The 17,238-nt window shown below is 35.4% G+C and overlaps 2 protein-coding genes across 2 annotated transcripts; both read right to left on the reverse strand.

Moving 5' to 3' along the window:
* Window positions 1–4,688: 4,688 nt before the first annotated feature.
* LOC145672429 (zinc finger MYM-type protein 1-like) lies at window positions 4,689–5,615 on the reverse strand. The gene has a single exon (XM_081741580.1). The coding sequence runs from the start codon at window positions 5,613–5,615 to the stop codon at window positions 4,689–4,691; it is 927 nt and encodes a 308-aa protein (XP_081597706.1).
* Window positions 5,616–5,646: 31 nt separating this feature from the next.
* LOC145672430 (uncharacterized) lies at window positions 5,647–6,240 on the reverse strand. The gene has a single exon (XM_081741581.1). It carries the CDS (start codon window positions 6,238–6,240, stop codon window positions 5,647–5,649), a length of 594 nt encoding a protein of 197 aa, XP_081597707.1.
* Window positions 6,241–17,238: the final 10,998 nt, after the last annotated feature.

Below are 17,238 nucleotides of genomic sequence, written 5' to 3' on the forward strand. Positions count from 1 at the left end.
GACACAACACTAACACACAGAACACTGAATTTTTTGTCGTCAGATAGACGTAATCGCATTGAAACTAGCACTAATAATGCACTAACACTAGTAATAACACACAGACACACCAATTTTAAAATATAGCGTTATGTCCGATCATTTACACTTGCCTAGAAAGAGTAGCACTACTACGGGCCGGACTAATAATGAACGTTCTACACCACTGGACATTGTTTCACTCCCAACTTGTCTTATGCTATAGTGTTAACAATGACTATTCTTGAAGAGTACGAATCGACCGCAGAAGCCACAATGACACAGTGACTCAAGCAGATTAATCCACTGTTATTTATACCTATCAGACTGACTATTTATATTGATTTTTTGATTATTACTTTATACTTAATATCTCAGTAAACGATGAAAAGGGCAGAGAAGTGTATTGTTTATAATTAATTATTATAGGCATTATATGTGACGTATGTAGTGAAAATTACGTAATTTAGTAAATAATTTTATTTGAGTAAGTAAAAAAGCTTTCAGAGTGCTGATGCTAGTATTTATTGTTGTGCGTGTAAATAATTTGTGAGAAACTGCACACAGAGACATCCTGTGTTTGTTCAGAGATTGTTTCATTAGCCCTTCTCACCTTAAGCAGACACAAGAGTTATGTTCGAAGAGTTATCTTATGCTCACACAAAGACTGCCAAGAACATTTTTATTTGAAATGAATAAAAGATATTAAAAAAAAAAGAAAGAAACACCAATTATTATCATACGAGGCACGTCCGGAAAATAAGTGTACTAGATTTGTGTATGTTTCAAAAAAAATTATTTTTAAACAAAACTTTTGCATGGTTTACATCAGTACTTATGTGGAATATTTTTCCATGTAGTCGCCATCCCTCTTGATGCACTTAGTGAGACGAGGGATTAAATTTTTTACGCCTTAGTCAAAGAAGTCTTCCGCCATCTTTTTTTTTTTTTCACAATTATTCATCTCCATCTTCACTTCTTTGTCAATTGAAACTTTTGTTTTTCAACCTATGAGCATCCTCAAGGAGGTGAACACATGATGGTCTAAAGACGCCAGTTTAGGAGCATGCGCGAACCAGTCAAAATCGACGGTCGTCCACTTCTTTGCTCATCTTGCACATCAGTACGACCGTTTTTAAATTCACGATACCATTTAAACACACTCGTACCATTCGCATCTCCTTCGCCATAAACTGATTTGATCTCATACCAGAAATTTTCACTGCCCCTCCCCCTAAAATTTTCACGATAGGCTTGCAAATTAACTATAATATGCTGGGTCGGGCCCTCCCTAACTTCTACCGGCCCCTCCCTTCATTTTTGGGCTGACTACCGGTCTGTCTCGTTGAAAACTTCAGGAGAAGATTTTCTCTTCAGAACGAGATAACACTGCGAATCTCGAACTTCAGGTCAGATTTTATTGACATCTTTCACGGGAGACGTTACTGTGGCCACAGTTTTACTCGTACTGACATGTGATTGGGCTCGCTGGAAAGAGTAGGAGCTTAGCTACACGACACTGTGATCAACATAGCAATATGTGCATTTTATTTTAGGTTTATATTTTATGCTTGTTTTTTCACCTTTGTAACCAACTGATGGTTTAACATTAATCACATGTTATGTTAAATCCCGTAATGATTAATGTGACCATGACGTTTTTAATCTATTATTTCGTCATGTTTCAACTCCGTCGTGGTCAATTTTATTTCATTGTTGGGTTATTTGCACTCCCTCCCTTCTCCAAGCGAACCCACGTTTGTTCACTTGTAACTTCAAACACAAAGCCGGGTTAGTGAAATTTACACTTTGTTGGGTTATATTGTATAAGTCTTACCAAGTTGGGCTACACGTATTAACCGGTTATGCGATTTCACACAAATTGGATCGTTGGGTTGGACTCCTACATTAAACTATACGATAGGTTGGACTCCTACATTTAACTATACGTTGGGTTGAATTTATTTCAACCCAATTTAACCTTTAACACACCAAGCGGGGTCCGCTAGGGACCGCAGAGGATGATATTTGGTGATACTGCTGCAACTATAAGAACCAATTTATTCTCAATTTTTATGTGTGCCCTATTGTGGTATCCTTTTGTGGTATCTGCCACATAATTAGATCAATGATACGTTCAGGGGAAAAAAAATAAGTTGAGCAATTAAAATAATAGGCCTACTTGGTAAACAACGCTGACGATTTAGGCTTAGTGCATTAAGGGTTAACTAAACGCTTTGACCCTATTTGGGTCGGAGCAGTTTTAGCCACCTGGTTGTATTAAAATATGCACCAATAGGGTCAATTTCAACCCAATCAGTGTGCGTAGGGAAACAATAATTTCAAATAATAGTAATGATTTTGTTATATGTTCAGAATACTTCAGAAATAAGCAAGGGCGAAGATTTCTCTGTAAATTTGGGGGGGGGGCATTCAGATGCAGAAGGTATATATATATGAAGATTTTAAGACAAATTGCACTCAAATTATGCAAAATATTGTATATTCACAAATACAATAGGGGACCCACATGAGCTTTGGGGGGGGGCCCTCGGCCCTCCCATAATCGGCGCCCTTGGGAATAAGGAAATTTTGTTATTGTTTTGCGTTTGTTTAAGAAAGAGTTGAATAATGCAGTCAAACTTGAGATAAGCTTTTATATTGACAATTACATAGAAGAAAATTCATGTGGCAACGACATCTAAGCAGATTAAAGTTCTTTGTTTCAAGGTAATTATTAATAAAACACCCACACACACAGAAACATAAAAGTTCTGTATACCGGATCCCAGGTATGGCTTCAATGTATTTTGTCACACATTATCCATATTTCAAAACCCTAGGAGACTGACAGTGTCAAGTTTGTTTTATGGGCGAAAAATGTATGTCTTCCTTTTCCAAAATCGCTCACATTTTGTTTTATGGGCGAAAAAATGTATGTCTTCCTTTTCCAAAATCGCTCAAATTTTGTTTTATGGGCGAAAAATGTATGTCCTCCTTTTCCAAAATCGCTCAAAATTTTGTTTTATGGGCGAAAAATGTATGTCCTTCTTTTACAAAATCGCTCAAATTTTGTTTTATGGGCGAAAAATGCATGTCCTCCTTTTCCAAAATCGCTCAAAATTTTGTTTTATGGGCGAAAAATGTATGTCCTTCCTTTACAAAATCGCTCAAATTTTGTTTTATGAGCGAAAAATGTATGTCCTCCTTTTCCAAAATCGCTCAAATTTTGTTTTATGGGCGAAAAATGTATGTCTTCCTTTTCCAAAATCGCTCAAATTTTGTTTTATGGGCGAAAAATATATGTCCTCCTTTTACAAAATCGTTCAAATTTTGTTTTATGGGTGAAAAATGTATGTCCTCCTTTTCCAAAATCGCTCAAAATTTTGTTTTATGGGCGAAAAATGTATGTCCTCCTTTTCCAAAATCGCTCAAATTTTGTTTTATATGCGAAAAATGTATGTCCTCCTTTTCCAAAATCGCTCAAAATTTTGTTTTATGGTCGAAAAATGTATGTCCTCCTTTTCCAAAATCGCTCAAATTTTGTTTTATATGCGAAAAATGTATGTCCTCCTTTTCCAAAATCGCTCAAATTTTGTATTATGGTCGAAAAATGTGTCTTCCTTTTCCAAAATCGTTCAAATTTTGTTTTATGGGCGAAAAATGTATGTCTTCCTTTTCCAAAATCGCTCAAATTTTTCGCCCATAAAACACTGACACGGTCAGCAGAGCCGTAGCTAGAGATTTCTGCGCCCGGGGCGAGATTAGAATTTGGCGCCCCCTACACTCATCTCACCAAGTTTTTTTTTTTTAAAGGAGCAACATTTGTTGTTATGCTGCACTAAAATAATGTCTTTCGCCGCAAATAGAAAAATCAATATTATAAAAAATCCTTAAAAATAAAACTTATAAATACAAAATACTTTACCGTATGAACAGTATATATTTCTTAGGCAGGAGAAAAATATAAGTAAAATCATTAATGTAATACAGTGTTGTTATTCACATAACACTACTTAAAATACACTGGAACATTATTACACAAATCTGATGAAATCAACAAACAATAAAAATTTAAACGGAAATGGTTTTAAAAAATGAACACAGTGAACAATTATTTTAGAACGAAAAGGTTTCTCGTGTGAGAACAAAGCTACAGGTTAACTTCTCTTGCCTTCCGAGCAGCAAAATCATTTATAACGTCGTCGAACACAAGTGACTGAACACGAAGCTTTTCAACAGATAAAATAGCGAGGTTAGTAAGTTTTTCTTGACACAAGGAAGAGCACAAGTAATTCTTTATAAGCTTTAGCTTGCTAAAACTCCTTTCACAAGATGCAATAGAGCAAGGCAATGTTAAAAGTATTTTCAATGCAGTGACAAAATTAGGGTATAACTCAAGACATGATATTTTACGAATGAACGTAAGAGCAGCAAGAGGGGAAATTCTGACAAACTCTCCAAGTGAAAGTTTTTCAAAAATGCTTGCGCATGGTATTTAAAGATCAACAGTTCTTGAAGCAACTCACCTCCATTAATATCCATAGGGTACAATAAGGCCAGATCAGAGATACCTTTCCTCAATGTTTCTTCTGACATAACTGCCATATTACTTGGAATAATTACTGAAAAATCCTCCAAAACTCCGTTCATGCGCTGGAATCGATCAGCTATTTGTGATGTAATTGAATCCAAGCACAAAACAAGATCTTTCTCATTTTGTCTTCTATATTGATGAGTACAGATTCATCCTCTGTAACTTCGTCAAAAAACTTGGCTCTCTTTCTCGGACAAGGCTCTTCAATTGTGATCATCATATCATTGCAGATCTCCTTGCTTTTCTCAATAACCTTGGTCACAATTCTTTCCCGGTTGGTAGCAAAGAAGCTCCTCAGTCCCTGTAAGTGACTGACAGTTATATCTACAGTAACTGTCTTTTCTTGCAGTCGTAGGTTAATGTTGTTGATAGCATCAAGGATATCATTCCAGCAGAATAAAAACACAAGAAAATCAAACTTCTTAAGATTGTATAGGAGATACTTGGCACCATTTACAGTTTCGGGGGTTTCTTTTGAAAAGTCCGAAAGTTCTTCCAAAGCAGCACAGACATCCGGAAATTGGGTGCTTAGAGCATGTACTGCATTTTGCTTCGAAGACCACCGGGTTGCTGAATGTCCCTTCACAGTAATATGAACATGATTTTTTAAAATATCCCAGCGATGCGTTGACTTACTAAAAAAATTGTAAACATTTTGAATTACCCCAAATCCATTGACAATTTCTATTTCCACTGATGCAGCGTGAACACCAACTAAATTTAACGAGTGCGATGCACAAGGAACATAACGAGCGGCAGGAAACTGCTGAGATATGCGAGCTTGAACACCCGAGTACTTTCCCGACATAGTACTGGCATTGTCAAAGCACTGACCACGGCAATTTGACATGGGAAGGCCATCATTCTGAACAGCACGTAAAATGTCTTCAGTTAAGGTAGCTCCAGTTTTGTTGTTCGTAGTAATGAAGCCTACGAAACTTTCTTCAATTTTGCACTCTCCATCAGAAGATATTGTAATATAACGATAAATCTGGGACATCTTCTCTTTATGACTTACATCTGGAGTCGAGTCATACAAAATGGCAAAATATTTTTGCTTTTTTAATGTCCTCAATTATTGCCTGACGTACACAATTTCCAGCTAAGTAGACAAGTTCATTCTGAATTTGTGGAGATAAATATGTCACAGCAAGAGCTGATGGGGAGTGCATAATTTTTGAAACGTGAGATTTTGATACATCATCATACTTCGCTAACAACATGAACAGATCCAATAGATTTCCATGTTGTCCTGTGTTTCCATCAGCTTTCTTCCACAAAACATCATCGCTGCCTCGTAATGCAAGATTTCTTGATGCCAGAAACAAAATGCAGTGTAATATTGCTCGCAGTATATGTCTCCATTTGCCAGTTTCACTCACAATTCGCTGTTGTAGTTCGTTGTCAATAGCAGTCCTATTTTTCAAACGAGAGAATAGCTGCCTCCACTCGTCGAAAGCATTTTTATGAATCGGTGAAATTTCGTGATCCGGAATTCTCGGATTAAGTTTACGCCAGTGGGAAAATCCTTCAGCACGGCAAAACTGTGACGAATCAGGTTTTGCGAATAAGAAACAAGGAAGACAATACACACTTTTTTTTTGCTTGGAGAATATGCTAACCATGTTCTTTCAACTTCAACATTATTTGGAAGTGTACGAGTAAACCACCTTTTTGAAAAATACCGCCCATCATCGTGTTCTGTTTCTCTGGTGTAGTCCGCATCCTTGTTCTGGAACTCTTACACTATTCTCTGTTATGTAACACCTAACTGAGTCTTGCTGTCTTTGCTGAAAAGGCACCAACCCTATATCATATGAAGCGACAACTTGTGGAAACACTGTTTCCTCTTGTATTTTCCCAAGCAATGAAGGATCTGTTGGACCACTTTCTTGTGCAGTGTCTGATGGCTTATAGGAAGCACTGCTTCTTCTTTCTCCAACACTTGATTCGTGAACGAGAAGAGAACATCCGGGTTGAAAAGCATCGCATTCTGTGTTCCCAGCAGATGTGCTCTGAAAGCAAAATAACATTATTTAACAAGTTGAAATAGCTTTAAAATATCATTTTAAACTTATGATGCTGAAGTAATTAGTAAAATTTATATTACTTTCTGTACAGAGCAATGGCGTGTGATGACAAATTTCTAGGGAAGGAATGTAATGACACTATTTAATAAATCTACACAGGGAACAAATTATAACTACGGTGGTCACCGAACACTTGGTTCTTCAACATTATCAGAGCGGGGCAATTTTATTTCCACACTGAGAAAAAAAAATGTAGGTGGCATACTTAAAAACGTAGGTTACATTCGTAATTCCTGTAGTTTCCGGACTTAACGTACAACCGTATATAACATCCTGCAGCAAACGTATAGCTGAAAAAGTATGTATTATACATACTGTCTGCATAAGTGCAATCACGTCATTCGTGTGACGTCATCTGCAGTAACAAGTATATACGGAGGTAATATCTAGCTTTGTGACGTCACGATCGTATGTAGCATGTGGGTTAATAATGACGACACTCACTGACTATCAGGACGGAGCATAATTTCAAGAAGTATGCAATATACGTTCTGTACGTGTGTTTCTTGCGTTCAACCCCGAGGCAGCATCTATATTGTACTTGTGCCCCGTACGTACGACTAGATACAGTATGCGTCATGTACGTATGTATTATACAGATTTTCCTTATGTCGCACACAGCTTGTCCCGATACAGCATACAGAATATCCGTATGCACCATACAGAGTGCACATATGCAGCTTACAGACTGTGTGCATGCAGCATATAGATTATACGTATGTCGCGTACAGGCTGGCCATATGTAATGTATGGATTGGATGTATGTAGCTTATAGATTGTCCGTATGAAATATACGGATTTTACCTGTATCGCATACGTATTGCCTTGTTGTAATATATGGATTGGACATATTCAGGATCTATATTGTACGTATAGTGCACCGTTATTGAAGTGCTGCAACATACTGAGAAATGCATGATACATTCTTACTGTAATGTTGTCACATATTGTTTTTCTCTGTATGGAAACAAAAATAGCTTAAAATATGGTTGATCTTTTGTGCCAATAATAATAAAATTAAAAATACTACACTTTTCAATCTTAGTTTGGAGCAGTGAAACTGTCCAGAGAAATGTATTTACCTGCAGTGTATAAGTTTGGACTTCCTGCTAATTCTTTGGAAAGCTACTGCAAAGCCAAGTGTTGAAAAGTGGCACAAGCGTTAATTTTAAAATTATTGGCACAAAGGAGGTTAACCATATGTTAAACTATTTTAGTTTTCATACAGAGTAAATCAATATGTGACAATATTACTGTAAGAATTTATCATACCTTTTGCAATAACTTAGTTGCAGCACTTCAATAATAATGCAAAATGCACAACCATGTACAATCCTATGTTCAAACTCAAAAAAGACTTACGTACAGTCATTTATTAAGCCGTTATCATCCATTGCTTGTACAGTCACGAAATTAAATATTCTTCAGTTGACAAAATTTGTTTTCCTAAAAACTCAACAATAAATTAACCTATTAGAGTACCGACTTTGGCAGGTTATCAAGTTATAACTATTCGAAGAATAACACCAAAAAGATCCAAATAAATTCATTTGTTCCCGAGCTATTGGCAAAAGAAAATTTGTCAACTGTCAAATACTCTCTTTTCCGTGTGTACTATATAAAGACGACTTTACCTCATTCTTTTCCTTAATAATATCCTCTTCCAAAATGCAGAAGTTGTTACCACAAGAGGCGTGAATAGGATTTTCCAGAAATAACTTCTCTGCACATTTTAATTAACAGATAAGTTATTTTTTAAATGACGCTATAATTAAAAACATGGTGTCAGTTGAAAACGTGTTCCCTCACAAGATGATTCCTACACAGTACTCGCCATTAAAAATGCAACTTCAGGGAGACAGGGTAGCTACGCCAAAGTTCCCAAGCCGATATCTAATAGTAAGTGTCGAATATGCTTAACCCTTAACATACCAAGCGGAGTACTCTAGGGACCCCAGAGAGTGATATTTAGTGATACTGCCGCAATCATAAGAATCAATTTATTCTCAATTTTTATATGTATCCTGCAACCCTTTGAGATATTAATTACATGATTAGATCAACGACTCGTTTCTTTAAAAAATACAAAAAATAAAAACACACTTGAAAATGTAAAAACTCCATTGTTAAACCTGTGTTTCAGATTTACGAACACAAAAATATAAAATTGTATGAAGAACTGAATAGTGCTTAAATATACATAATATTTGATGTCAACAATGTTCATTTAACTTAAGTATGCTTCTAGACATCCAAAAAATAATAGTTGGAGTAACCCTCTGCAATACTATGTTGAGAAATTAAAATAATACTTGGGGTCTCCAGAAGACTCCAGCTTGGTAAACTTTGACGACTTAGGCTTGGTACGTTAAGGGTTAAACTTACCGCTGTTTTCGCTGTGTGACAACGTGGTGACAAAGGAGCAGAACTGACCCAACATTGACAACCAGAACGACTGTAACACAGCGAGACATCGAGAGGATGTTCTCTTCTGGTATGGTAAGCCATGCGTCTTACGATCCAATGCCACAGCTCATCAACTGTAGCTGGCGGAGTTCACAGGTATGAGAAGCTGTGCAGCCATCGACCAAATATATTTATCCTTCCCTGCTCTATACATTCTGCAAATTAGGACTTTCCTGGATGTATCCTTCTTAGTTCAACATTTTAAGTAACGAGCAGTGTAATAGTCTCATACATTATTTAAAGAAAGAGCGATAATTCTCAGAACTACTCGGAAGTTTCTAGTTTACAATTTTATATCATATATATATATATATATATATATATATATATATATATATATATATATATATATATATATATAGATAGATAGATAGATAGATAGATAGATAGATAGATAGATAGATAGATATACAATAATTTAAAACGGTTATATCAAAGTTTGCAATTCAGAGTACAAAAAGAAGTATAGCTCTCGGAACACTGATTATAGCCAGATAATACCACTAGTAAACTCAACCACACTCAGTACCGTTAGTTGCTTGGTATTGTCTATGAGGCAAAGATCATCGTATCTCATTGCGTGTAGATTTTTGTATTTGTTTAACGCTAAAAATTGTTTGTCGCTAATCGAACCCAGTAACATATATATACCGACAGGACGTACGTTAGTCACAAGGTTACATGAGTGAAACACTAAATTATTCGATTGACACTTGCGGCCTTGTCAACACTAGAGAAAGGTACAAAGTGATTAAATAAATACGAAACATAGTTCATACAAAATATAGCGATGTATGAAGTCTCCTTTTCATACGATTTGGATAAAGGATACATCTGTAGAGAGCAACATAAATGATTTCTCTGGATAATTTAGATTAGTTCAGAATTCGAACAAAAATAATTTTGAAATTCGTTGTTAAGTCCAACATTTTTTCTTTCTTCGGATTCTCAATAAAGTTGACTACTGAAAAGCTGAGTTATACAGATTTTATGTTAAAACATGTTCACTATACCATTGCCTTATTCACAGAACAATACATTAGTTATTAATGTATGTCTGAAATAATAGTGCTTCGTGCAGATACTTTATCCAATCGGAATTGCACAATGATAAAAAAAATGTTGCAAGGTATAATCTTCTTATTTACAGAGAAAAAGAGTTGAAAGGACTTAACGCTAACAAACATTTTCTTTAAACAGACATACATTTATTCTAATTTATGGAAGAAAGAAATAATTTGAGGAGCAGTATATTTATTAAGGTTACATATTCGTACAAAAGAATGTAAATATAATCGGGTCTGTCTTCAAAAAGGACGTGCTTTTAGCCACAAATTACACTGCTTCTTTTCGCTGTCTTTCATGCAGAATCCTGGTTTTGTTTTGATGCATGAAATACCTGAAAGAAAAATCCAAAAAAATATTTAAAATGTTACATTTTAAAATATTTAACATTTTTTTAAATTAAATGGACAAAATCTGTTCAGTCAGGTATGGACTTTTGGGTTTCTGGTAGAAAAACGATTAATTAAAAAAAAGTGTTTATTGATGCTGAACAACTCGAAATGTATTACTATGCAAAAGTAAGTGGGTACCCAATGGCGTTCGAGGTACTATGGGGTACCTAATGTCTGCATTTTTAGATATGTGGAAATATATGTCTCTAAAATGTAAAGAACTGATATCTGTTTAGTACAGAAAACCGCAACTCGGTAAGCCTTATGGATACCGAGGTATGGGAAAATAAAGAACAACACCATAGAAGTGTGAGGTTTGTGTACCAGATGTGCAGTTTCGAAAACGTAATTACTGAGAGCTAACAACAACCTCAAAAGTAGTTTCAATTCAATACACTACACACACGTCCTTATGGGGGTTTTCGGGTAGTATGGCATTCACAGACCTCCCATTTCTAAACATTCTAAAATATATCTTAATAAACTTATAAAGAACGTTACAGGTGTGTGTTTACCGAAACCGCAAGTCGGTACGTTTAACAGTTACCGAAATATGGTGAAATAAATAGGAACACCATAGGTATGTGGGGCTTCCATACTTGACAGTACAGTTTAGAAAATTAATGAAAATATGACTAATGGCTATCAAGATATTGTCAAATAAAGGGAGGACCCACACAGTTATGGGGTTTTGGTGTTAGGTGGTAAAATTTCCGAAACCGGTCATGAAATCTGAATAAGCACCAATAGCAATTTCATCCTAAAGTAACTGGGTATTTCCATGGGGTTTTAGAACATCATGAGTCTAAAAAGATTAAGTTTTAAAAGCTTTGGAAAATATAATTTGACATTTGTAAAGAGTATTAGAAAAGAGAATAGAGTTACCCAAAACTTCCAGCCAGTACATCTTACAGCTAGAGAGACACCGTGAAATAAAAGAGTATTAGATCTTGAAATTTCATAAAACAACTGTTGATCTTAATATAAGTTAAATAAGATGGTACTTATATGGGTGAAGTGAGTACCTCACACTCGTCAGGGCAATTCCGATCGAAAGATTAATTCAGCTCGAAGTTTTCTTCGGGTAAATCCAAGCGTGATAATTCCTAGCGTAAAAAAAGAATGAAAATTCTCTGTCAATATCTAATATAGCAACCGAGATATAAGTAATTATGTATTTTATGACGTCGTAAAAATGGAGACCCCCATGGATTTGTACTGTTGAGTCTTTGCTGTAAGAAGAAGAAATTTCAGAAAATTACCGTATATACCTTAATAGACAATTAAATGGGTGCAAGCACGGTGGCTTAGTGGTAGAGTGCGTACCTTTGGTGTATTGGGTCCCTGGTTCGATCCGCGGCCAAGTCAGTTTGTAGTCGACATCGTATTCGTGGGTATTCTCGGGGTACTCCCGTTTCCTCCCACCTTTACACTCCATCAATTCTATCATCAACATTCATTTGCCTTAATTTCATTTTAAAATTAAATGGGCAGTTAAGTGTGATCGTATCTCTGTGGATTAAGAGAATACTCCAGTGTAGTTTCTGCAAAACATACTAGGTAAACACCCCACCACGAAGTTACTGTGTCCTCACTGATTTAATTGTCTATTAAGGTATATACAGTAGGTTTTTGAATTTCTTTCTTATAGCAAAGACCCAGAAGTACAGATCCTAAAAGATCTCTATTTTTACGTCATAAAACATATGACTCGTTATATTTTGGTTACTATATTAGATATTCACAGGGAATTTTCACTCTCTTACACAGCTCGATGAACCTTTGGAACTGCCTGAAGAAAACCTAGAACTAATCTTTCCATCGAAATTGTAATGAGGTACTCACTTAAATCATAGAAGTACCATCTTATTTAATTTTGTTGGGACCAATATTTTTTCCGAAGTTTCAACATCTCATACTCTTTTATTTTACGGTGTTTCTCTATATGTTAGATGTACTGGCTGGAAGTTTTAGGTAAACATATTATATTTATACTTACATATTTCTAATACTCTTTACAAATGTCAAGTTATATTTTCAAAAGCTTTTAAAATTTAATCTTAGTAGACTGTAAGATGTTCTAACACCCCATGGAAATATCTAATTACTTGAAGATGGAATTGCTACTGGTGCTTATTAACTTTCCATGACCGGTTTCGGAAATTTTATCATCTAACACGAAAATCTCATACTTGTATTGGTCCTCTCTTTATTTGACAATATCTTGATAGCCGTTAGTCATATTTTAATTCATTTTCCAAATTGTACCTTCAAGTATGCAAGCCCCACATACATATCGAGTCGCTCTTTATTTTCCCATATCTCGGTATCCGTAAGGCTTAGCGAGTTGCAGTTTTCAGTAAACAAATATCAGTTCTTTACATTTTAGACACATGCATTTCCATATATCTAAAATGCAAAAATTAGGTACTGCATTGGAACCCCATTGGAGTACTCACTTACTTTTGCATAGCAGGGTAAAAACGCCAGTGGTTCTCACTTTAAGGTTGAAAACATAATATATTGTCTCTTCTCTGAGCATCGTGAATCTGTCGGAGCTGTACCATAGTTGGAAAGACTCACTGATCCTTCCTATAATGACCATGTAGTCAGAATTCAAAAAGGAGTAGCCGTTGAAGGAAAAACAATATTTTAAAATCCTTGCACCAGTAGTCGTCAGCTTAAAATCAAAATGTTCCAGTAGTAGTCAGAATTTTCTACCAGTGTTCGTCACTCAAATAACTTGACATAATTTATTCAGAAACGCACTGTTTATCAGTTTAAAATTAAAAATAGAATATAAAGTACTAATGTTAATAACTGTGCATCACTTTTGGCACTCAAGAAAGAAAATAAAAACGTTTTTACATACTTTTTTAAAGCAATTTCAGTAAGAAAAGTGTTAACTGAATTCAAAAGTTAACTGTATATTATTTTAACGTTAAGAGTACAATATTAAATACTATGTTTAATAACTATAGTGACTTTAAGCACTCAAGAATGAAAATAAACATGTTTGTACATACATTTTTAAAACAATTTGAGAAACAAAATAAGTTAACCGAATTCAAAACTTAATTATACATCACCTTAAGATTAAGAATGGACTATAAAATACTGAGGTTAATAATAATGCATTACTGAAGAATGAAAACAAAAATGTTTTTAACTACCTATATTGTATTTACATGTTATTTCTCATTAACATGCTTTTTGATAACGCACGATATGGGCTAGGGGTGCGCACGAGAAATGATTTGAGACTGTCACCTCTCGCAAAGATGTCGCGAAAGTTGTCTCCTCTCGAAATCTGTATCTGTTTCTATTGGAAGAGCTATGTCTCGTCTCGAATTTCGTAACAAAAATTCTGTCTAGTCTCGTGCCGTGCGCAACCCTAATCAGGCCATAGACAAAAACTTCATTTCGGTGGGGTTTCGATAGGGCTTTGTGATATCCAAATTTTGAAATAGATAATCGATATTGAAATACTATTGAAACTTGTTCGAAATATCAAAAAATACAGCAATATCAAAATATAAGCAATATCAAAAATCGAAAATATAGAAATTGATAAAGATCAAAAACATCGATATATCGGTCAAAAATTTCGATATCGATAGTTTGATATTTGAAAATATTAATCGTTCGATCGAAATATCGCACATCCCTTGGCTCCAACTGTTACCACCTTAAAAAAGAATGTGAAAATTGCTAACTACCTAGGTAATCTGTAAGTACCTTAAGACGGGGTTACTTTGCACTTCAGGGTTAACTTCGCACAAAATACGAAAAAAGTTACACTGTCTTCCGTCGGTAAACCCATGAACTGTAAAGAGAAAGTTTCAACTGCCACCGTAAGATAGAACATCTAATTGGATTTTGGCTATAATGTTGGCGGTTAACATCAGTTCTAATCACCTGAAGGGTTTGTTGTTGTAGAGGTATGGAAAGCACTCACTGTAAATGCAGACAAAATTTGGAAGATATCACCTACAAGAATTTCCGTCAAATGTTCCAGCCGTGATGATGAGTAATGAATGAAATGGTTAAGTCGGTTTCGTAGAATTCTACTGTGTATGATGGGACTTCCAAGCAATAGTTGAAACTGAAGGGTGAAACATTGTAAAGTCATAGAAAAAATAACACTGGGAGAAGGCTGTTTTGAGCCTCAAATCGTGGTTACTTTGCACCGGGTCAACGTAACCCCTTAAATGGGAAATTCTTACTACTGGCACCTCCTCCCGTCTAACTTTAGGAAAATTTCCTCTTTAGGTAGATGTCGAAATGGATTTCTTGTTGGAAAATAAATTACGAACAGCGGCGGATTCAGAAGAATAGTTTGAGAGGGACTTCACACAGAAATACTTCGTTTATTTAGAAATCAGTAGACTTTTTGAAGGGCTTGACGGGCATATGCATAGGAATGACTAAATTAGATTTTTTAAAAAAGAAATCCTGCAATTTGGGTGGGCTTCAGCCTGAAAGCCCCAAATCCCGTAAATCTTCCACTGATTACGATTGAGATGATATTCTTGGATATAAAGAGCAACCAAGGCAAATCTGTTCACGGAGATTTTTTCTGTTTTTCAGTTGCCATTTTTGTGGGTCATGCTAAACTATCAGAATGTGGCTCCTATTTCGGTACCAGAAAATACATAATTTTCTTTACAAATATCGATAATTCATACTAAGTACTGATACCGGTACCATAATTCCAACATCAATATTTGTAGACTACATGCAGTTTTGTGTAAAAAGTGAAATGTATAAATACAGGAGAGAAAACATTGCAGACAAACATTATGTTAGTATGTTGAACATACTTTTTTGTATGTGGTGCAAAATATCTTCATCTATGGGGTTACTTTGCACCAAAGTTTATATGAAATGAAATCTTTGAGTTTTACGTTCCACGATTTTGCCGGGTATGCTAAAGGAGACGGTGATGATGAGTAATGAATGAAATGGTGGAATGAAGAAAGTGGGAGGAAACGGGACAACCCCGAGAACACGCGGTGTTTGTCCACCACAAAGTTCACTTGGCGGGGGCTGGGATCGAACCCGGGACCCCAAGCACCAGAGGTGAACGCTCTACCACTGAGCCACCGCGGCCCCTCATATAGAGTACAAGTAACAATATGTTGTAAAAAAAAAAAAAAAATTGGCCCGTCTGGAGGTCATGTAAGCTAAACACCAATACAATTGTTACAGATTTATTTACTAGCACTGTTTAATTATCTACGGTGCTGAACATCGCAACACCAATATCATTATGTCACATCCTTTCAAAACTATGCTAACTGCAAAGTAGACCTGCTTTGCTTCGTAATGTCCAAATAGTTGATTACTGTGCTCGAATGCAGGCAAGTAGCATACAAATTTATGATGTTGAAGGCGTTATTTTTCACAGCTATGAAGAAAAGACATGAAAACGAAAAATAAAAATAAATCTTTGTTTTACGTCCTGCGGTTATACTGTGTATGCTGACAGTCACAAATGAGTATTGAAAATTGATGATCTTGGAATACGATTTGGTGGAATAATGAGGGGGGGGAATAGACATTGATTAAATATAAAATTGAAAAGAAATAAGGGCCTGACGCTCAAATATTTATCTATCTGGCAGCCATCTTGATCCCTCTAAAATATCATGAAGTACTTGATTGATTCTAAACCCAATAATAGTAATAGTAATTATAACAATAAACACAAAATATACCTAGATATAATTTACGCACCTTGAAGTCTAGAAATTAATAATTGCAATCCTCAGCATTCCAATAGAACTTTGGTTTCTCCAAATGAAGATTCGGACATCGGTTTTCTTCTCAAGCAATAATGGGGTACAATAATCAGTTGCAGTCCAAAGCCAAGTCACTAAGCATGAATATAAAAGATTTTGTGTTAAATATTTCACACAATTGTATTTAAATTCATGAAATACAATTCATTAGTTAGTTACATAGAAACTCTTACGCATGTAAGTCAGAATCTACTTGTAATAACTTGTAAATTTAAACAAAATTATACTACAGTTATAGGGACATCAAACATATATTCCATAAGATATATAGGGTGTCTCAAAAGTTCCCTGACATAAAGTAACTCGGTTATTATCAGAGTTACAACAAAATGTAATTGGGAAACCGTCTCCAAATATGATGTTTCCAATGTAAGTTGAAGGAATTTTCGAAATCGGATGAGTCGTTTGGCTGTACACTCTTTATGCGTCCAATGTTAAATGAAAATGCAACGTTGCCATTTACCTGGACCCACAACATAGGCCTAAGTGAATGAAGTTACTGTCTTTTACGTTAACATGTCGATGGCCCATTTCAAACAGTAACTTCATTCACATATGTTGTGGGTCCAGGTAAATGGTAACATTGCATTTTCATTCCACATTGGGCGCATAAAGAGTACAGCCCAAACGGCTCCTCTGATTTAAAAAGTGTTCACTTTAGATTGAAAACAACATATTTAGAAATGGTTTTTCCTCTTACAATTTGTTGTAACTCTGATAACAGAGTTACTCTGTGTCAGGGGACTTTCGAAACACCCTGTATACATCATACGAAGTTCCTTTCTAAATTCTACACGGGTGTAGTT

Source organism: Thermobia domestica, chromosome 16 (genome assembly GCF_964235325.1).
Source record: "Thermobia domestica chromosome 16, izTheDome1.hap1.1, whole genome shotgun sequence".
Taxonomy (NCBI): Eukaryota; Metazoa; Arthropoda; class Insecta; order Zygentoma; family Lepismatidae; genus Thermobia; species Thermobia domestica.

What these genes read in the sequence shown, in the direction of transcription:
- LOC145672429 (XM_081741580.1), bottom strand. Translation starts at nt 5,615, where the DNA reads ATGTCCCAGATTTATCGTTATATTACAATATCTTCTGATGGAGAGTGC.
- LOC145672430 (XM_081741581.1), bottom strand. Translation starts at nt 6,240, where the DNA reads ATGGTTAGCATATTCTCCAAGCAAAAAAAAAGTGTGTATTGTCTTCCT.